The sequence below is a fragment of the Corvus cornix genome, chromosome 15 (genome assembly GCF_000738735.6).
Source record: "Corvus cornix cornix isolate S_Up_H32 chromosome 15, ASM73873v5, whole genome shotgun sequence".
In the NCBI taxonomy this organism is placed as follows: domain Eukaryota; kingdom Metazoa; phylum Chordata; class Aves; order Passeriformes; family Corvidae; genus Corvus; species Corvus cornix.
Window position 1 is genome coordinate 4945733 of NC_046345.1, and position 16927 is coordinate 4962659.

Sequence of the window (16927 nt, forward strand, 5' to 3'; positions counted from 1 at the left end):
GTACCGGGCAAGCCCCGCCCACAAACCACAGAGTAGCCAGGAGCGGAGCGGCCGCGCCGGCAGCGCCGCCCTGTGGCCCGGCGGGGTAGAGGGGGCGGAGCTCGCGCTATTAAAATATTAAATACCAAATCAACACTTTAATGGTGTCCGACACCGGGGCGGAACGGGGGGGGGGAATATATTAACTCTGCAATAGCCTCTGCAGGGTCGGGGAGGGGTCGGAGGGGGGGGCACACGCACCACAAAGGCTCTGCAGGGCCAGGGGGCTGTTCCTGACCCTGGGAATTGGGAACAGCAGGACCAGGGTGGCTCTTCCCGACCCCAGGAATATGGAACAGCAGGGATGGGAGTGCTGTTCCCGACCCTGGGAACGGGGAGCAGATCACGAGACACAAAGGCGATGTAAGGAGTCCTCCAGCCACAGCACAGGGAATCTCCTCCCTCCCCCCTGAGTCCGGATTTCCACAGCTGCATTCCCCACGGAGCGCTGGGAGAGGCCGGGGACGTTCCCGCCGTGGAGCACGTTTGGCCTTTGCAAATAAATGCAAATACATTCCTGGAGCGCAGTCATTTGGCAACAGTAGGAGCAAGCAATATGCTTGGAGAACCGATTTCCACGGGCCCACTGCACACTCTTCCTTCTCGGGCAACAACAGACCATTGGCAGCGTTCTGGAAGAGACAAACACAAAGTCTTAGGGGCAGGATTCCCTCAGGGGCAGGATCCCTTTGGGAGCAGGATCCCTTTGGGAGCAGGATCCCCTCAGGGGCGGGATCCCTTTGGGAGCAGGATCCCCTCAGGGGCGGGATCCCTTTGGGAGCAGGATTCTCTCAGGGGCAGGATCCCCTCAGGAACAGGTTTCTGCTAGGGGTAGGATCCTCTCAGGGGCAGATTTCCCTCAGGGGCAGGATCCCTTTGGGAGCCGGATCCCCTCAGGAGCAGGAGCCCCTCAGGGGCAGGATCCTCTCAGGGGCAGGATCCCTTTGGGAGCAGGATCCCCTTAGGAGCAGGATCCCTTTGGGAGCAGGATCCCCTCAGGAGCGGGAGCCCCTCAGGAGCGGGAGCCCCTCAGGAACTGGTTTCTGTTAGGGGTAGGATCCTCTCAGGGGCAGATTTCCCTCAGGGGCAGGATCCCTTCGGGAGCAGGATCCCCTCGGGAGCAGGATCCCCTCAGACCAACACAGCGGTGCCTGACTGAGGGTTTAAAGCCCCTGTGACACAAAAAACGGCCAGAAAGGAGCCAATTCCCAGCCCAGCACAGTGGACACACAATTCCTGATCTTCCCTCAGTGCTTCTGGTCTTTTTGTAGCCCAACCATCTGCTTGTACACAGAAACTTGCTCTTAAAGGATCAGTTTTGGTACCAAGTATGACATTTTATGCTTTAGCACGGAGGAAGAACATCCAACATGTCAACAGTTGTCTCTGGAGCAGAAGCCCAAGGCAGCAGCTTTGTTTTCCATCATGTTTTCCTTTGTTTTCTATCCCCTTCCTCAGGTCCATGGCACGTCCTTGGAGGCAGCTGGGGAGCAGCTCAGCTCCTCCACACATTCCATGTGTCCGTGCTGCCCGCGGGGACAGGCTGCAATAACCCTCCCAAGCGGCTGAGCTTCATTTTGCAGCTTTAATCCCGTTCCCAGAGCTCAGGAAAAGAATTCCTGACAAATGGTCCCACACAGCAGCATTGTTGGGAAGATCTGAGGCGACTGTGAAGGATCCCTGGCACCAGGAGTGTGCCTGGAACCCCAGCTGAGCTACAGAAATCACACAAACCAAGCGCCAGACCCGGAGCAACGCAGGCGGATTTGCCCAAATCCCAGAACTAAGTAAACAGGGTCTTACCTGGAAATCATTAATTTTCTTAGTGAGATGATGACGTGTTCTGAGTCACCTGGAAGAGCCCCAAAAGAGAAGGGTCAGCTCTGAGACAGCATTCCCCAGGGAAGGGAGCAGGGACGTTCCCGGCATTCCCCAGAGAGGGAACCCAAACTCCCGGCTCTTACCTGCAGGTGACCTTTGAGATTGGCTGGTGTTTTATAATCCCCCTTCAAAACCTGTGGGAAAGAGAACCTGGAGTGACCCCCTGGGGCAGTGGCTCAGGAGTGGGGCTGGAATGACCTTTGGGTCACTTCTATCAGCCATTCCCAACCTTCCCAGGGAAACAGCTGCACCTTGAGTGCTCTGTCCAGCTCTGGGCCCCTCTCTCCAAGACAGACATTGAGGAGCTGGAACATGTCCAGGGAAGGGAACGGAGGTGGGGAAGGGCTGGAACAGCAGGAGCAGCTGAGGGAGCTGGGAAAGGGGCTGAGCCTGGAGCAAAGGAGGCTCAGGGGGGACCTTGTGGCTCTGCACAAGTCCCTGACAGGAGGGGACAGCCGGGGGGGTCGGGCTCTGCTCCCAGGGAACAGGGACAGGAGGAGAGGGAACTGCATCAAGCTGTGCCAGGGGAGGGTCAGGTTGGGCATCAGGAGGAATTTCCTCATGGAAAGGGTGCTCAGGCCTTGGCAGGGGCTGCCCAGGGAGGTCTGGAGTCCCCATCCCTGGAGGTATCCAAGGAAGGGCAGGACACGGCACTCAGAGCTCTGGGCTGGGTGACACGGTGGGGATTGGGCACAGCTTGGACTCGACAGTCCTGGGAGGGCTTTTCCAACCTTAATGACTCTGAATTCTGTGATTCTGTCATTTTCCCTGTGTGAGCCTGTTTCCCCCCTGCTCTTTCCTGATCTGGTTCAGGAGCTTCCCCTGCTCCATGAGCCCCTGGCCTGTCCCCCCATGGCAGTGCCACTCACTCTGTGCGTGTTGTTGACAACCAGGGGGTCGGGGTGGCCGTAGTTGGGGGGGTTGGCGTAGGGGTCGTAGCCGAGCCTGGCGAGCATGGGAGCGATGTGGGCCATGTCCTGCAGCACATCCCCTGGGATGTGCCCAATCCATTTGGATAACGCCTCCATGTTCACCGGCTTGATCACCTGGTCTGTTGACCTTTCTATCCTGGGGAAAATAAAGGAAAAAACAAAAGACAAAACGGTTGGATTTCACGCACGTGCTGGTCTCGCACAGAACTCGCTCCCACCTCCACAGAGAACCACAGCATGGGGCCTTAAAACCCAACCCACTCCACTCCCTGCCATGGGCAGGGACACCTTCCACTAACCCAGGTTGCTCCAAGTCCTGTCCAACCTGGCCTTGGACACTTCCAGGGATGGGGCAGCCACGGCTTCTCTGGACAACCTGTGCCAGGGCCTCCCCACCCCTCACAGGGAAGAATTTCTTCTGTGTATCTCACCTAAATTTTCTCCCCTTAAGTTTGAACCCTTTCCCCCTTGTCCTGGCACTCCAGTTCCCGATGAAAAGTCCCTCTCTGGCTTCCATTTAGGTACTGAAAGGTGCTGTGAGGTCTCCACACAACCTCCTCTTCTCCAGGCTGAATGGCTCCAAAGTCCCTTCCATGCAGAGCAAAGCTCGTCACCTGCCAGGGCCACTTGGGGCAGAGCCAGGGTGGGGCACAGTGGGGCAGCCCTGTCCCCTCACAGCCCTGCTCTGGGAAAGCAGATCCTGGCAGGGGGTTCCACAGCCCCAGAGGCTGGGTCCTGCAGTTTAGAATCATGGAATCATTAGGGTTGGAAAAGCCCTCTAAGGCCAGTGAGTCCAACCATTCCCCCAGCACTGCTAAGGCCACCACTGCCCCATGTCCCCAAGCACCACATCCACACAGCTTTTAAATCCCTTCAGGGATGGTGACTCTACTGCTGTCCTGTTCCAATGCTTAACCACCCTTTCAGGGAAGGAATTTTCCCTATTATCCAACCTAAACCTCCTCTGGCCCAGCTTGAGGCTGTTTCCTCTTTTCCTACAGGAGGGATCCATCCTGCACTGGGACAGGGGGTTTTACCAGGACACCTCTGCTTATTACAGGAAAACAACTGTAAGATGTGTGGGCTGTAGCACAGATACACCCCGTGACCGCTTTGAATATTCAAAACCTGATCTAAGCAACCTGGACTAATTTACTCTGAGTAAACAGGGAAGCAGAGCTGGCTGCACTCCCAGGGCAGCCCGGAAAACCAGAGCAGCTGCACATCCCCCTGTGGCTCCTGTGCCCTCACCACCGGGGCACCAGCAACTGATGGAGACTGGGATAATTCCCTTACATCGCTGATTAAATTTTGCTAAGCCTGACTTAAGCCTCCATTTAGAAAAGAAAAAGCATTGAAAGAGGAAAACAAAGTGGGAGAAGGTAAACCCCCCCCCCCCTCCAGGAGAGATCAGGAGGGAGTGCTGGGTGTGCCTCCACCGAGCAGGTATTGCTTTTATTCTGCAATACCAGCCCCACACCTGGCAAGAACTGCTGCTCATCATCATTAGCAGCACAAGTAATCACACCAAGGAAGCATCTGAGGACGGGTGGAGAAAGAGGCATTAAAGAGCTCACGTTTCAGAGCAAGCAGTTCTTTGCAAATTAGACTGAAATAATTTCTGCAGTGTCAAGAGAGATTAAACAGTCACTTGCTCCTGAAATCCTTGCTTGACAAGCTGTTCTGTAGAGTACAACAGATTGGGAGCATTAAAGCCATCTCTTACTCAGGAACACAAACCCCACTGCAGCACAGTGTGCTGTCCCTCCTCCCCCAAAGTCACACACAAACACCAGCACCGCGGCTCTGCCCCCAGCTTTAGCCTTGTGTAATGAAAATACTCCTCGAAAAGCTGAGGAAGGAGCCAAGACTCACTTGGAAAGGGACACCCCACCAGGCTTCCCGATGAGCTCCTCGTGGTGCAGCACCGTGTCGCTCCAGGAGATATCCAGGAACCTCATGATGTTGTGCATGGACTGCTCGGGGTGCAGCACCAGCTGCTCGTAGTAGACAGGCAGGCAGCGGGCGCGGCCGATCTCCAGGCACTGGGAATACATCACCTCGATGGCCTTGTTCCACTTGGTCAGGCAGTCCCGGTAGCTGTTCAGGTCGAAGCCGGCGATCGTCACCTTCCGCGTGATCATGGAGTGCACCGAGGCGCGCCCGTCCCGCACCATCAGCAGGAACTTGGAGTTGGGGAACAGCCGGGACAGGTACACGGAGGACTTGAGCGTGAAGGGGTCCTTGTTGCACAGGTACCTGGCGGGCTCGCCGTGCTTGGCGATCACTTCCAGGATGAAGGCCTGCATGGCCGCGTCCAGCACCTGGTCCGTCACCCCCGCCTCGTCCAGGCGCATCTTCTCGCGGCCGGACTTGGACCAGGCCTGGCGCATGGCCAGCACGCGGGGGATGATGCGGGTCTCCTCCCCGCAGCGCACCTCGGGGTGGGCATCCAGCATGGCCCTCATCAGCGTGGTGCCGCTGCGGGGGACGCCGCCGATGAAGATCAGGGGCATGTCCTTGCTGTACCGGTACTCCACGTGGTTGGCGTCCACCATGACCAGCTCCTCGTTCTCGGGCCTCATCAGCCTGTGCCTCCTCTCGCTCAGGACCTGCTGGCACTCCAGGACCTGCTGCCCGAGGTGCAGGGTCACCATCAGGGCCACCACCGAGCCCAGCAGCAGCAGCACCCTGCGCATGGTGACCCGCATCCTGCTCTCCTGGGCAACAGGCTGGGGGCTTCAGCTCTCTGCTAGCGAGTGTCCAACCCCACGGGCATCTGCAAGAGAACAGCAGAGTCAGAGCAGCGGGGCCAGCCCTGCCCCGGTGGGATGCTGACACCAGCCCAGGATTTCATCACCTCCTTCACTTATCAGCACCTCCTGGGCTTGGTGCCTTACACCCAGCAGGTAATTAAAGTCTGCCTCAGTGCACACCCAAAGAGATAATTTCTGCGCTGTTTGTTTTCTCAGAAAACATGGGTTTACAGCTGCAGCAAAGCTCCAGGAACGTTTTGGAGAGGAGGGGCCCTGTATACTCAGGGACTCCTGAAAACAAAATCTTTACAGAGAGACTACTCCATCCCAGATGAAGCCCAGGCCCTCGCTGAGGTTATTCCTCCCAAATCCAAGCCAGCACTCCAGCACCGCTCACCTCTCAGCCACCTGCATCCTCCCTACATTTTGTTTAGCTTAACCCTGCGGTCACAGGGGAGGGAGAGGCTGAAATAAGAGAAAAACAAAAGCCTCTCATGCCAGCTTTAAGGGTCTGAGTAAGGAGAAGCCGTTAGAATGAAACACTCAAAAATTCAACCATCTGAGAGTGAACAGCCACACACACAGCGTTCACCACCCTGCTCTGCCTCGGAGACTGACCTGACGGAAAAATCTGTGAAACTTCATCTGGCACCAAGACTTTTTGGGGTTTTCCACGGCTTGGCAGGACATCCAGCAGGAAGGCTGCAGCCTCTACGAGTGCCCAGCTCCGCTGCGTGCCCCGGAGGGACTCCCGGGAATGCTGGCACCGCTTCCCACCCCCTCCCCCCGTCCGCCCCAGTTGTGAGTGCAGGTTTTGCAATCCTCCCCTGGGCTCACCCCAGGATTTCCAGCTCTTTGAGATTATGTGGCTGGGGCAGGAGCTGAATGGAGTGGAAAGAACGGGCCGTCCATGGATTCTGTTTTGCTGACAGGCCAAAGAACCGCTCCAGAAAAGCGTTTTCTCCTCTCCACGAAGGAACACATTGTGTAGTGGCCATAAGGAGCAGGGAGCAGGCAGGAGAGAGAGCCTGGAGCTGGGAAGCTTCCCTGCTCCTGCCCCTCCTGCGAGGCACTCAGGGACTCGCTCTGCTCCCCTCTTCCTGCCCCTGACATCCCACTCCACCATCCCAGACTGCTCCCACCGGCTTTTATCCACTCCTGCCCAGGCAGTGCCTCTGTGCCAGCCCAGGGATGTCCTTCCCCAGCCCAGCAGCACAGCAACATCACCACCAAAACTATTTTTGTGGCTCTTTACTCCCTGGTCCACCCTGACCAGCTGCTTGGTAACATACCAAAGCTAAACAGCCTCAGCTGCATCCCCAGGTATGAGATAAAGTGGGTGGATTTGCTGGGATGTAGATCAGAGGGACACCCAACAGCTCTGGCATTTTTGCAGCACCAAGCAGAGTCAGAGCTATTAACAAGACAAGTGCTGCTCCTTCCTGCTCTCTTCATCTGCTTCAGTCATGTAAATAGATTCAAATGTTCACCCCGAAATAATTGCAAATGCCACAAGACCCATTTCAATGGATGGCAGAGGAGCAGGCAGGATTTAGGGCCAACTGGAATAATTAGGGCGATGCAGACCAAGACAGGCTAATTAGCAGCAAAGGCTGCAGCGTGAAAGGAGGCTGGAGCACAGAAGTGCTCTGTTCTCCAGGAGAACCAGCTGACAGGGAGCAGTTCCCACCGAGATGCTCCAGCAGCTCCGGAGGGAACAAAGGGACTCTCATGTTGTGTGCGATGGGAGGGTGGCTGGGGCTGCCAGCTGTGCCAGGGGAGGCTCAGGTTGGACACCAGGAGGAATTTCCTCATGGAAAGGGTGGTCAGGCATTGCAAGGGGCTGCCCAGGGAGCTTTGGAGTCCCCATCCCTGGAGGTGTCCCTGGAATGCCTGGACGTGGCACTCAGTGCTCTGGGTCGGTGACAAGGTGGGGATCGGGCAAGTTAGACTTCAAGATCTGGGAAAGCTTTTCCAACCTGAATGATCCTGGGATTCTGTGTGTCCCTGGGGACCACCCTGCCTGTCCAGCAGGCAGAGGCACAGCCCCCACTGCTCCCACCCAACGCCACCAGCATGGAGAAGCTCTCACTCCGTGTGGGGACTGGGAAAGACAGGAGCATGGCTTCTCCCCACTGCTGAGCTCTGGACTCTGGCTCTGGCTCTGCCCCTGCACAGCAGCCCCCGGCCTCGGTAGGGCTGGAATGGGACAAATTTCTCTGTTGGGATCACCCTGGGATCACCTCAATGTGCTGGGAGGGCTGAACAACATCCAGAGCATGACTGGCCGCAGGCAACCACAAACGGCCCAGCTGGTTCTCAGCTTTTTCGTGCAATTCTCCACTGAGAATTTCCTAAAATTTATGGTACTCATTAGTCTGTGAGGGAAGAGGGATGGGTCATTTCCTCCCCAGCAGACACTGTGCTGGAATCGTGGTGTAATTAGGTGCAGGGCTGTCTGAGCAGAGACAGCCCTTCCAGAGACAACACCCCTGCAGATGCCCACGCTGGCTCTGAGAGCTTCCCACTCCAGCAGGAACTAGGCAGCTCTCAGGGGCTACTCTGGCACATCGTGGCAGGGAATGGTGACGTGGGAGCAGAAATCAGAGCGCCATGAGTAACCCAGGGGTGAAGCCCCTGAGTGCAGCTCGGACACAGCAGGACAGAGATGGGAGCCAGGGCCAGGAGGTCTGTCCCTGGCCAGCATCAGAGCAAGGCTGGCACTCAGAGTGTGAGGGAGGATGGGAACCAGTGGGGAAGTGACAGCAGAGTGACAGGAGGTCCTACAGGCAGCAAGTCTTCCCTATTCCCATGCTGATGGGGCTTGAGCATGAACAAGGCCTACACTGTGTCCTGCCAGCTTGTGAAAGCAACACAGGATCAAGGGGGCACCAGTGGTGGTGTGGACAGATGTGCAACATCATCAGACAGATGTGCAGCAGCCACCCAGCATCCCAGGGGAGCCGCACATCCAGCTGCTTGCTCTTACCTTCCCCCCGTAAGGTCATTGTGCTGCTAGTGGAGCTTCATGCTGAAACCGTGGCCACCGAAACACCTGCTGGGGAAGAGAAGCCACAATGTTGGTTTGTTTTTTTAGCACACACATCTGCTCTCCTCCTCAGCACCTTCCCCTCCTGCCCACAGCCTCCTCCCAGGAGCCCCAGGTGGTCCCAGCTCACGGTCAGTGCTGAGAGCTGGACTTGGCACACCTGCCCTGAGACACCAGCCACAGCCAAGCCAGGACACACAGGAGGGAAGCAGCAGGCCAGCTGCTCTTTTAGGAAATGCAGCCTCCTGGAAGGAAGAGGCCTCGGGGGGGGGGGGACCCGAGCAGCCAGGGTGTTTAAAGCCCTGGGGGGATGACAATCCACCTGGGAACAATTCCAGCACACACCGACCAGCACAGCTGCCTTGCCCAGAGGAAGCAGCTCCAGACTCGCCTGTTGCAAATGCTGAAATCAGGCACCAGTCAGACGATGACCAGAGCCCCCAAACCAGTGACAGTGAAAGGAGACAGAGCCCAAAGGACCTGCAGGCCTGGCAGGACCTCCTGGCTGCAGCCCAAGGAACAAAGCTCTCTCCAGCTTTACCACCTGCCAAGGCAGCAGCACGGGCCCCTCGCAGCATGGAAATCACTCCAGGTTGGGAACCAGGTTGGGACACTGGGTTTCCCACAAGGACTGCTCCATGCCAGGGAGCCCAGCAGCCTTGGCTGAAGCTGTCCTGCAAGCACAGAGCATCCTGGGGACAGTCTGGGACACGGAGCTGCAGCAGAGCACCCCGAGGAGCCAGGACTCAGTGGGATCACGGGATGTCACTCTGCTCCCAGGATCACAGCATGGACATGGGATCATCGTGGGGTCACTGCTGCTGGGCCCTTCCCAGTCAGCTCCCCCTGGCTGCACAGCAGGTCCTGGCCTTGGAGGATGTTCCTGAGAACATTTCCAGTGGTGACACTAATGGCGATTCCAGCCACCCGAGTCTCCTCTCCCGCCACTGAGTGTCACCGGCCCCTCCGCCTCAGCCCTGAGGAGAAACCAGAGGGAAACTCCACCCAGCACGAACTCTGCAAGGGCTTATCTGCAGTGCAGGCGCTTCCCTGTGAGGCTTCCTGCTCAGCCTGGCCTCCATGGACTGCAGGATTCCAGCTCCAGACCAGGCTGAGGCTCCACGGAGCAGCAGCCGCATCCCTGGATGCGCTTCTGCAGTGCCACGAGCGCTGAGGTGCAGGGACAGAGGTGGTTTAACAGCCAAGCCGAGTCACCCCACTCCGGAAACAGCTCCAGCTCCAGCCGTGCACAGACACACGGACAGACACACGGACACACACTTGTTTGCAACTTCCTTCCTGATGCTGCGCAGGGCGTCACCGCCAGCTGGGCTCCAACAACAGCTCCGACCAAAACCCTGAGCAAAACCCCCGAGTGAAACCCCTGACCTCGGCACCTGCGCTGGGATCGGGTGAAAACCACCCCCGGAACAGCTCCTGTGCAGGCCCAGCACCCTCAGCAGTGAGGAAACACCATTTGTTAAAGTGTTACAAACAACCACAAAACCAGTTTCTACGAGAAGCCCCATATGATCAAAAGCTGCCTTTTTCTTTAAGCCATTCCCAGAAATGATTGTCATTAAGTGCAGCCTCCCCAAAAGACATAGGTGTGGCCTGGAAAATTTGAGCTCAATTTGTTGGTGCTTAATAGAAGGATGAGGATCTGCAGGCGCCCTTGTGGCGGAACAGCAGCAGGAACTGTGGTCAGCAAGAAATGTCCCAACATATCCAACTCACATCTTTACAAATCAGCAATATTTAATTACTGAATTGATAGTCTCCAGTTCGTTTACAAAAATAAACACAGCTTGCCTGAGGGCTGCTCTGCTCCATCCCAACCTGAGCTCAGTCCAACGCTGGCACTGCTGATGGCAGCCCTGCTTCTCCTGGATGCTCCTGCTGGCAATTTGTATGGCACGTTTCAAAACACCTGATGACTCCCAGGTATCTCTCTTAGCAGGACTGGGATGTGGCGAGCATGGAACACGGAACATGGGGCATGGGGCCAGCCCCAATCTCCACCAGGAGCCCACAGAGGCACCACGGGGGTGGCTGCGGTCAGCGAGTGCAGCGTCAGCCCTGTTGCACAACCTCCAGCTCGTGCTTCTCCACCCCAGCACTTCACGGACCAGGATTGATCCCAAGGGACAGCGGGAGCAGGGTCCAACCCACCTACCCCAATGGTGGGACAGGGGCTCTGCACCTACTTGTGCTGCTGGTGAGACACAGCCCGGAGCCTCGGAGAGGAGATGTGAAAATGAAGATGCAGCACTCAAAAAAAAACCCCACAACAAAAAAGAAGCTGCTGTCAGCCACCACGTGGCTGAGAGCAGGACGGGTTTGGTGACTAAAACTGAAGCTGCACTGCAGGTCATGAACTCAGAGCATCCACTGAACAGAGGTCAATCCCAGTGAAAACACAAACCAAATGCCAGCAAAAACACCTGGGGTTTGGAGCACTTAGGAGTTCTGTGTCCCTTAGAAAATCCCCAAACAGCACTGACAGCCCTGTGGTTTACACTTGCACCGCCGCCATCATCCCAGGGAAAACTAACGGTCAGAAGAGTTCAGGGATGAGTGTTCAAGCAGCAACCTCAGCACCCAAACCACACAGAGGCTGCTCCAGCTGCATCTTAGCACCCAACGGACTCAGGGGGCAAAGGGGAATTTATTCTCACTGCTGAGTACCTAGAAAAATAAACCAGCAGAACCTGCTGCCCCGAGGATTAAGCTTCAAACACCTTCTGGCTCAGAAGAGCCTGCAAAGTGAGAGCCCTGAGCCACATCATCCATTCCAGCCGAGCATCCCTACCCTGCATCCCACAGAGCCCAGCCAGGGATACGGGCACTGTGCTCCAGCCGTCTCCAACAGGCTCTAAATCACGTCAGCAGAGAATCCACAGACATCTCACAGCACAAACTGTGGTTTATCTGGACAGGACTGTTTAACAGGACCGTTGGTTTATCGCCTCAAGGCTGTTATGATTAGCAAAACATTTTATTATCCTGCTCAGTGCTGCAGTTTTCCTCAAACAATAAAAATCCCACCCATTTCCAGTAACTCCCCTCTCCTCATCCCTCGTTCCAAGCACAGCAATGACATTTTATCGTCGTTTTATCGGCATCCACCCTGCCAACCTCACAGGGCAGCAGCCTTCAGCTCAGAGTGGCTGATTAATTATAGAATGCCCAAGGGGAAAGCTGCTGGCAGGAGACAGGGATGGAGGCACCTACCCACTCCCCAGCACCTGGCACTGTGCCCCCGCACCGCAGCAAGGCTCCAGCACGTCAGACGTGCTCGTGCTGAAACAGGACACGAGCTCTGCACTTCAGAGGGAGCTCCTGACTTTTAACTAACCCACAGAGCTTCATCCTCCCTTAATTACTCTGCAGTTGCTGCCTCATGGGGACAAAGGCAAAGCCAGTGCAGGTGCAACTGAAGGGACAGTGATGCTCCCACGCTGGCTCCCCTTGTGCCCTGACCAGTGACTCCACTGCCCCGCTGTCCCCATAGAGCTGGAGGAAGGGCTCTGGGAAAGCACTGACCTGTCCCCCAGCTCCTCTTGCTCAGGGAAGCTGTGGCTGCCCCATCCCTGGAAGTGCCCAAGGCCAGGCTGGACAGAGCTCTGAGCAACCCAGTCTAGTGGAAGGTGTCCCTACTCATAGAAGATCTTTAAAATCCCTTCCAACCCAAACCATTCCATGATTCCGTGATGATTCTATGATTCCTCTCCATGCCTCTGAGCAGGTCCCTCCAACTCCCATCCCTCGCCTGGGCTATGTCCTGGGGATCCCCACAGGAGAGGGGCACAGTGCAACGGGAGTCTGAGGCTGCAGCCCCCGTGCTCACTCACCACGCTTGATGCAAACACAGCTCTTCCCTCGCAAAACTGCGCCAATAGTCCCTGCAGGAATGTGGGTGTGCTGAGGTAACAGGTATTGGTGTAAGGGAAGAGTTAAACAAAGACCAGTGCCAGCAGCAGCAGTATCTCTCTGGACAGCGTGTACCTGAGACAGAACTGGAGCAATGAGTTATTACCTCTACTTCAACATAGAACAGGACACTTTTCTCACTGTACTGGCCATGGCTTTGGAGAGAACAACAGAAGAGGACAGATTTTTTGTAGAACTGTAAGTCTGCAAGCTGTAAGCAAAAAAAAAGCTCTTAGGAGTAGTATACTAATGCTTCCGGATAAAACCTTAAGATTCTCTCGCATCTCTGCTGGTGTGTCTCATCCCTTCATGTACCACACGGGCAGTCAGAGCCTGCCATACAACAGGGAGAAAGGGAAGCCAGAGGAACTGCCAGAAAAAACACTAAGTATCTTCAAAAAATATTTTCCCAATCCACACGCCAAACCCTAAGTCTCAACAAGCTCCATTCTTGCACGCACAAAGATCAGGATCTGCAAATAAAAAGTTGTTTCTGCAAGACAAACCCCAAAACCTCAAATTTGCTTAAGAAACAAAATCAAAGTGTTTTATTTCCCCATGCAGCAGCAGCAGCAGCCCCAGGGCTGGAGGCACAGCCTGAGGGCAGGGAAGGGCAGCAAGGATGGAGGTGCCACTGCTCACCCTGCATGCAGGGAGGGGAGAGGGGACACTGCTGCACCCCCCATCCTCCCCAGCTCCTCTACTCGTTCTTGTCCTGTTTCCTGCAGCTCCTCAGGAACACAGTCCTGAGCACGGACCAGCCCCAAGATCTCCAGCAACACCCAGCCATGCCTGGCACAACAGATGCCATAACAGCAAGCATTTGGTGTTTCACAAAGCCAGAAACTTCGGGAAGCACCAGCACGCACTTCAGCAACGTGTGAGTTCGTGGCCTCCCACTCCCAGCCCCAGCGAGGACGGGCAATGACTCCCCACAAGCCCTGGCATGGGAGAAGCCCTTGTGAAACCACCGATGGAAGGAACGGAACCAGGTCCTTCCGAGACTGCGCCGCTGCTGCCTCGTCAGCCAAACCACCGTGCGCGGCACATCCGAGCGCCTTCCTGTCTGCACGAGCCCAGCTGCGAGCCCTGCTCCTCCTCTGCGGCCACTTGCATCTGCAAACGCTGGGCCACCAAGGCCTGGGCTCGGTGTCCCTCCCCTGCACGGTGCCCATGCCCTGAATGCCACCCGGCCATGCTGGCCTGCAGCCAGCTGTGAGCACAGCTGCCCGGGGGTGGGCTGGCTGCTCTCCCACCCCCCTCGCAGCTCAGCCACTGCCAACAACAGCCACTCACACCGCAGGATCCCTCCCAGCACCAAGCAGGAACAGGAGTGCTGGAAAAGCTTCCCCTGCCCCAGCATGGCAGCCTGCGGCTCCAGAGCCAACGTGCCCGTGGCCATTCCTCCGTGAAGCACCTGGATGCTTCAGCCCCTTCAGAGCCCCCAGTCTCAGTCTGGGGTCACTGGGAATGTGCAGTGGGAAGCAGCTGCTTGCTTCACTTCCGAGTGCTGCATGTTGAGCAACCCCCGCTGCTGCTCTTGTTTGCTGTCCCTGGGAGGGGATAAGTGGCTCCTGCAGCAGGGCCAGCCCTGGCCCACCCTCCTGCCTGCACCACAGCCCAGACTGGGGATGGAAATGGGGGGGAAAAGGCCTTGAGAGAGGATTTCTTTGAGGAATTCTGGAGACAGACAGGGCACTAGAGGCTTGGAAAATGGAGCGAACCAAAGCAGGCAGCCAACACCAGGGCAAGCTTCTTCCGCGTTCTGCGGAATCCGGAGGGAAATGTGCTCGGCCGAGGCACGAGGCTGAGGTTCCTCAAGGCATCACAAATTCATCACAAGGCGCATCTGTATGGTGCCAAATAAAACCACCTGCTGGGGGTTTGTTTTCTCTCTCCAAAAATCTTCTTGACAGTCCCTGCATTTTAACAGCGCTCCTGCCATCCCACACATCCCCAAAGGCTCAGCGTATCTGTAATGCAAACTGCCTTTGGAAAAATCTCCTTAAAATAGCGGCAGAAATTACTAATACAGTTTGTAAAACCTACAGGCAGAGGACGGCAGTGGCACGAGCCTGCCCATGCTGGTGAGCCCACCAGTGTCCTGTAGAGACCCCAGGCCCCAGCCTGGCACACGCCCCCACAGTGAAGCCCCCAAATTCCAGCTGCTGCGGGCGATGCTGGGGAGGACACACACAGTGCCCAGTTCAGCTGCTGTCCCCCACATTCCGGGCTGCCTCCCCCATGTGACTCTGCTCAGATCCTGGGCTCCCTGCAGGCTCTGCAGCACAGCTGCTCCCTTGGTGCCACACGCAGCAGCCTCGGGGCATCAGCTGCAGCGGGCACGCGATGGCAAACCCCGCTCGCAGGCGCCTCTGTTGGCACTTGACAGCTCCTCACGAGCACACTGCAGCATTCCCACAAAACACACGGCCAGCCTGGAAACCTGCTAGGACCAATCGCTTGGATCTCCCCACTCACCCCTTGCTCCTGCCCGAGCAGGAGGGAGCAGCACGGCTGTGCTGAGGGGGGACTCGCCTCCCAAAATTGAGTCCAAGCAGCCAGCGGGGCTTGGCAGAGGGAAGAGTCTGAAGGGGTTTGAAGCTGTGAGATGATCTTTGGACAGAGCCTGAGCGTGCAAACAAACACAGTGAGGGATAGAGCAAAGGCCTCTGTGATGCAAACCATCCCCTGCCTGCAGAGGAGGATGGCCCAGCTCACGCTGCTGGCCCTGGGGACATGGTGCTGGCAGTGCTGGGAACTCCAGTGCCAGCAACTCCAGCCACGAGTCCCAAGGAGCTTGAGCTTCCTATGGACAAAGTGTGGACGCCACATCCCTGCCATGCAGGGCACTGCCAATAACAGATGGGAGAGTGCCAGTGCTTTGGGTGGGCTGTGAGTTGTCACTGCAGCTGCTCAGGAGCCCGTCTGCACCCCTGCCAAGGGACCTGCATCCGACAGCCACCCCGACCTCAGTGCTGCCAGCACCTCTCGAGCCTCAGCAGAGGCTGACACTGCCCGAGCCCCACTGGTGCAGCTTCTCACTGGGCTCCCACCTACCCAGACCACCACACTCATCCTGGTATAGGAGGGCAGTCCCAACCCTGGCTGAGCTCTGGGCACCTGGACAGATGGACAGTCCCAGCGTCTGGGAGCCTCTGTGTACAGCTCGGGTTATGGGGGCACAGCTTGGTGCTGGGCTGCCAGAGGGGTGCCATGGGAGCAGCGAGAGGGGGCCGTGTGCCAAAGGGCAGAATGGGAGGACAAAGGTTTGAGGAGCACCCTGCACTGAGCACCTTGTCCCACCTGCCGTGCATCCTGCACTGTGTTCTGTGCACTGAGCACCCCGTGGCACCCTCAGCACCTCCTGCACTGCACTGAGCACCCTGCACCCAGCACCACTCGCGAACTCAGCACTGAGCATCCTGCCCTGAACACCCTGCACCGAGCATCCTGTACTGGACACCCAGCACTACTCTGAGCATCCTGCCCTGAACACCCTGCACCGAGCATCCTGTACTGGACACCCAGCACTACTCTGAGCATCCTGCCCTGAACACCCTGCACCGAGCATCGCTCTGCGTCCCCAGCACCGAGCACCGTTCCGCTCACCCATCACTGCCCGGTGTCCCCAGCACCGCACACCCAGCCCCGTTCTGTGTCCCCAGCACCGAGCACCGTTCCGCTCACCCACCACCGCTCGGTGTCCCCAGCACCCCCCGCACTGCGCACCGAGCATCCCCCGCCGCTCCGCGCCCCGTCCGCTTCGCCCGCGCCACCCACCGAGCCCCGAGCCGGTACCAGGCACCGCCCGCCGGTACCGGCCACGGCCCGCCGCGCAGCCCGGCCGCTGTCACCTGCCAGCCGGCGCGCCGGGGGTGGGGGGGACACACGGCAAGGGCACACGCGGTGCCGGTGCCGGGCCGGGCCGGGCCGCTCCCCCCGTTCCCCCCGGTGCCCCCCGCACTCACCGGGGCCGCCGCCGGCCCGGAGCGGCGCGAGACGCGGCGACGTCACGCGCACGCGGGGCCGGGATCCCCGCCCGCCGCTCCGCGCCTGCGCCGCGCGCGCCGGGCACCGGGCGGCATCGGGCGGCACCGGGCGGCACCGAGCGGCACCGGGCGGCATCGGGCGGCACCGGGCGGGACCGAGCCCGGACCCGAGCTCGAACCCGTCCCCGTGCCGGTACCGGCCGTGGCCGCGGAGCCGTCCCCGAACGCTCCGCAGCGCCCTGCCCGCGGCCTCACCGTTATTCCCGGTCCCCACCCCCGTCCCGGTGCTGCCCGTGTGCAGCGCCCGGCAGCGCTGCCGTCACTGCTGTTGCTGTAATTAATCAC

General features: G+C 57.9%; 1 protein-coding gene across 4 annotated transcripts; it reads right to left on the reverse strand.

The window, feature by feature from the left end:
* Positions 1–109: 109 nt before the first annotated feature.
* On the reverse strand, positions 110–16631 carry TPST2 (tyrosylprotein sulfotransferase 2). 4 transcript variants are annotated; one of them, XM_039561273.1, is made up of 7 exons: positions 16562–16631; positions 8598–8663; positions 4728–5631; positions 2790–2988; positions 2004–2054; positions 1843–1891; positions 110–671 (listed from the first exon to the last, which is right to left on the reverse strand). In XM_039561273.1, the coding sequence occupies exons 3-6, from the start codon at positions 5561–5563 to the stop codon at positions 1862–1864; spliced, it is 1116 nt and encodes a 371-aa protein (XP_039417207.1). In that variant the 5' UTR covers positions 5564–5631; positions 8598–8663; positions 16562–16631; the 3' UTR covers positions 110–671; positions 1843–1861. The 4 variants fall into 4 exon arrangements, with proteins under 4 accessions (XP_039417207.1, XP_039417208.1, XP_039417209.1 ...); XM_039561274.1 differs by having other exon boundaries at positions 8598–8666; positions 16562–16617; XM_039561275.1 differs by lacking the exon at positions 16562–16631 and adding an exon at positions 15072–15172.
* Positions 16632–16927: the final 296 nt, after the last annotated feature.

Bases quoted from the DNA above. Each gene is read 5' to 3' on its own strand.
- TPST2 (XM_039561273.1), bottom strand. From the start codon at position 5,563: ATGCGGGTCACCATGCGCAGGGTGCTGCTGCTGCTGGGCTCGGTGGTG. The intron at 2,989-4,727 runs GTGAGTCTTGGC...TATTTTCCCCAG, and splicing joins GGTGGGGTGTCCCTTTCCAA to GATAGAAAGGTCAACAGACC. The intron at 1,892-2,003 runs GTAAGAGCCGGG...GGGCTCTTCCAG, and splicing joins ATCTCAAAGGTCACCTGCAG to GTGACTCAGAACACGTCATC.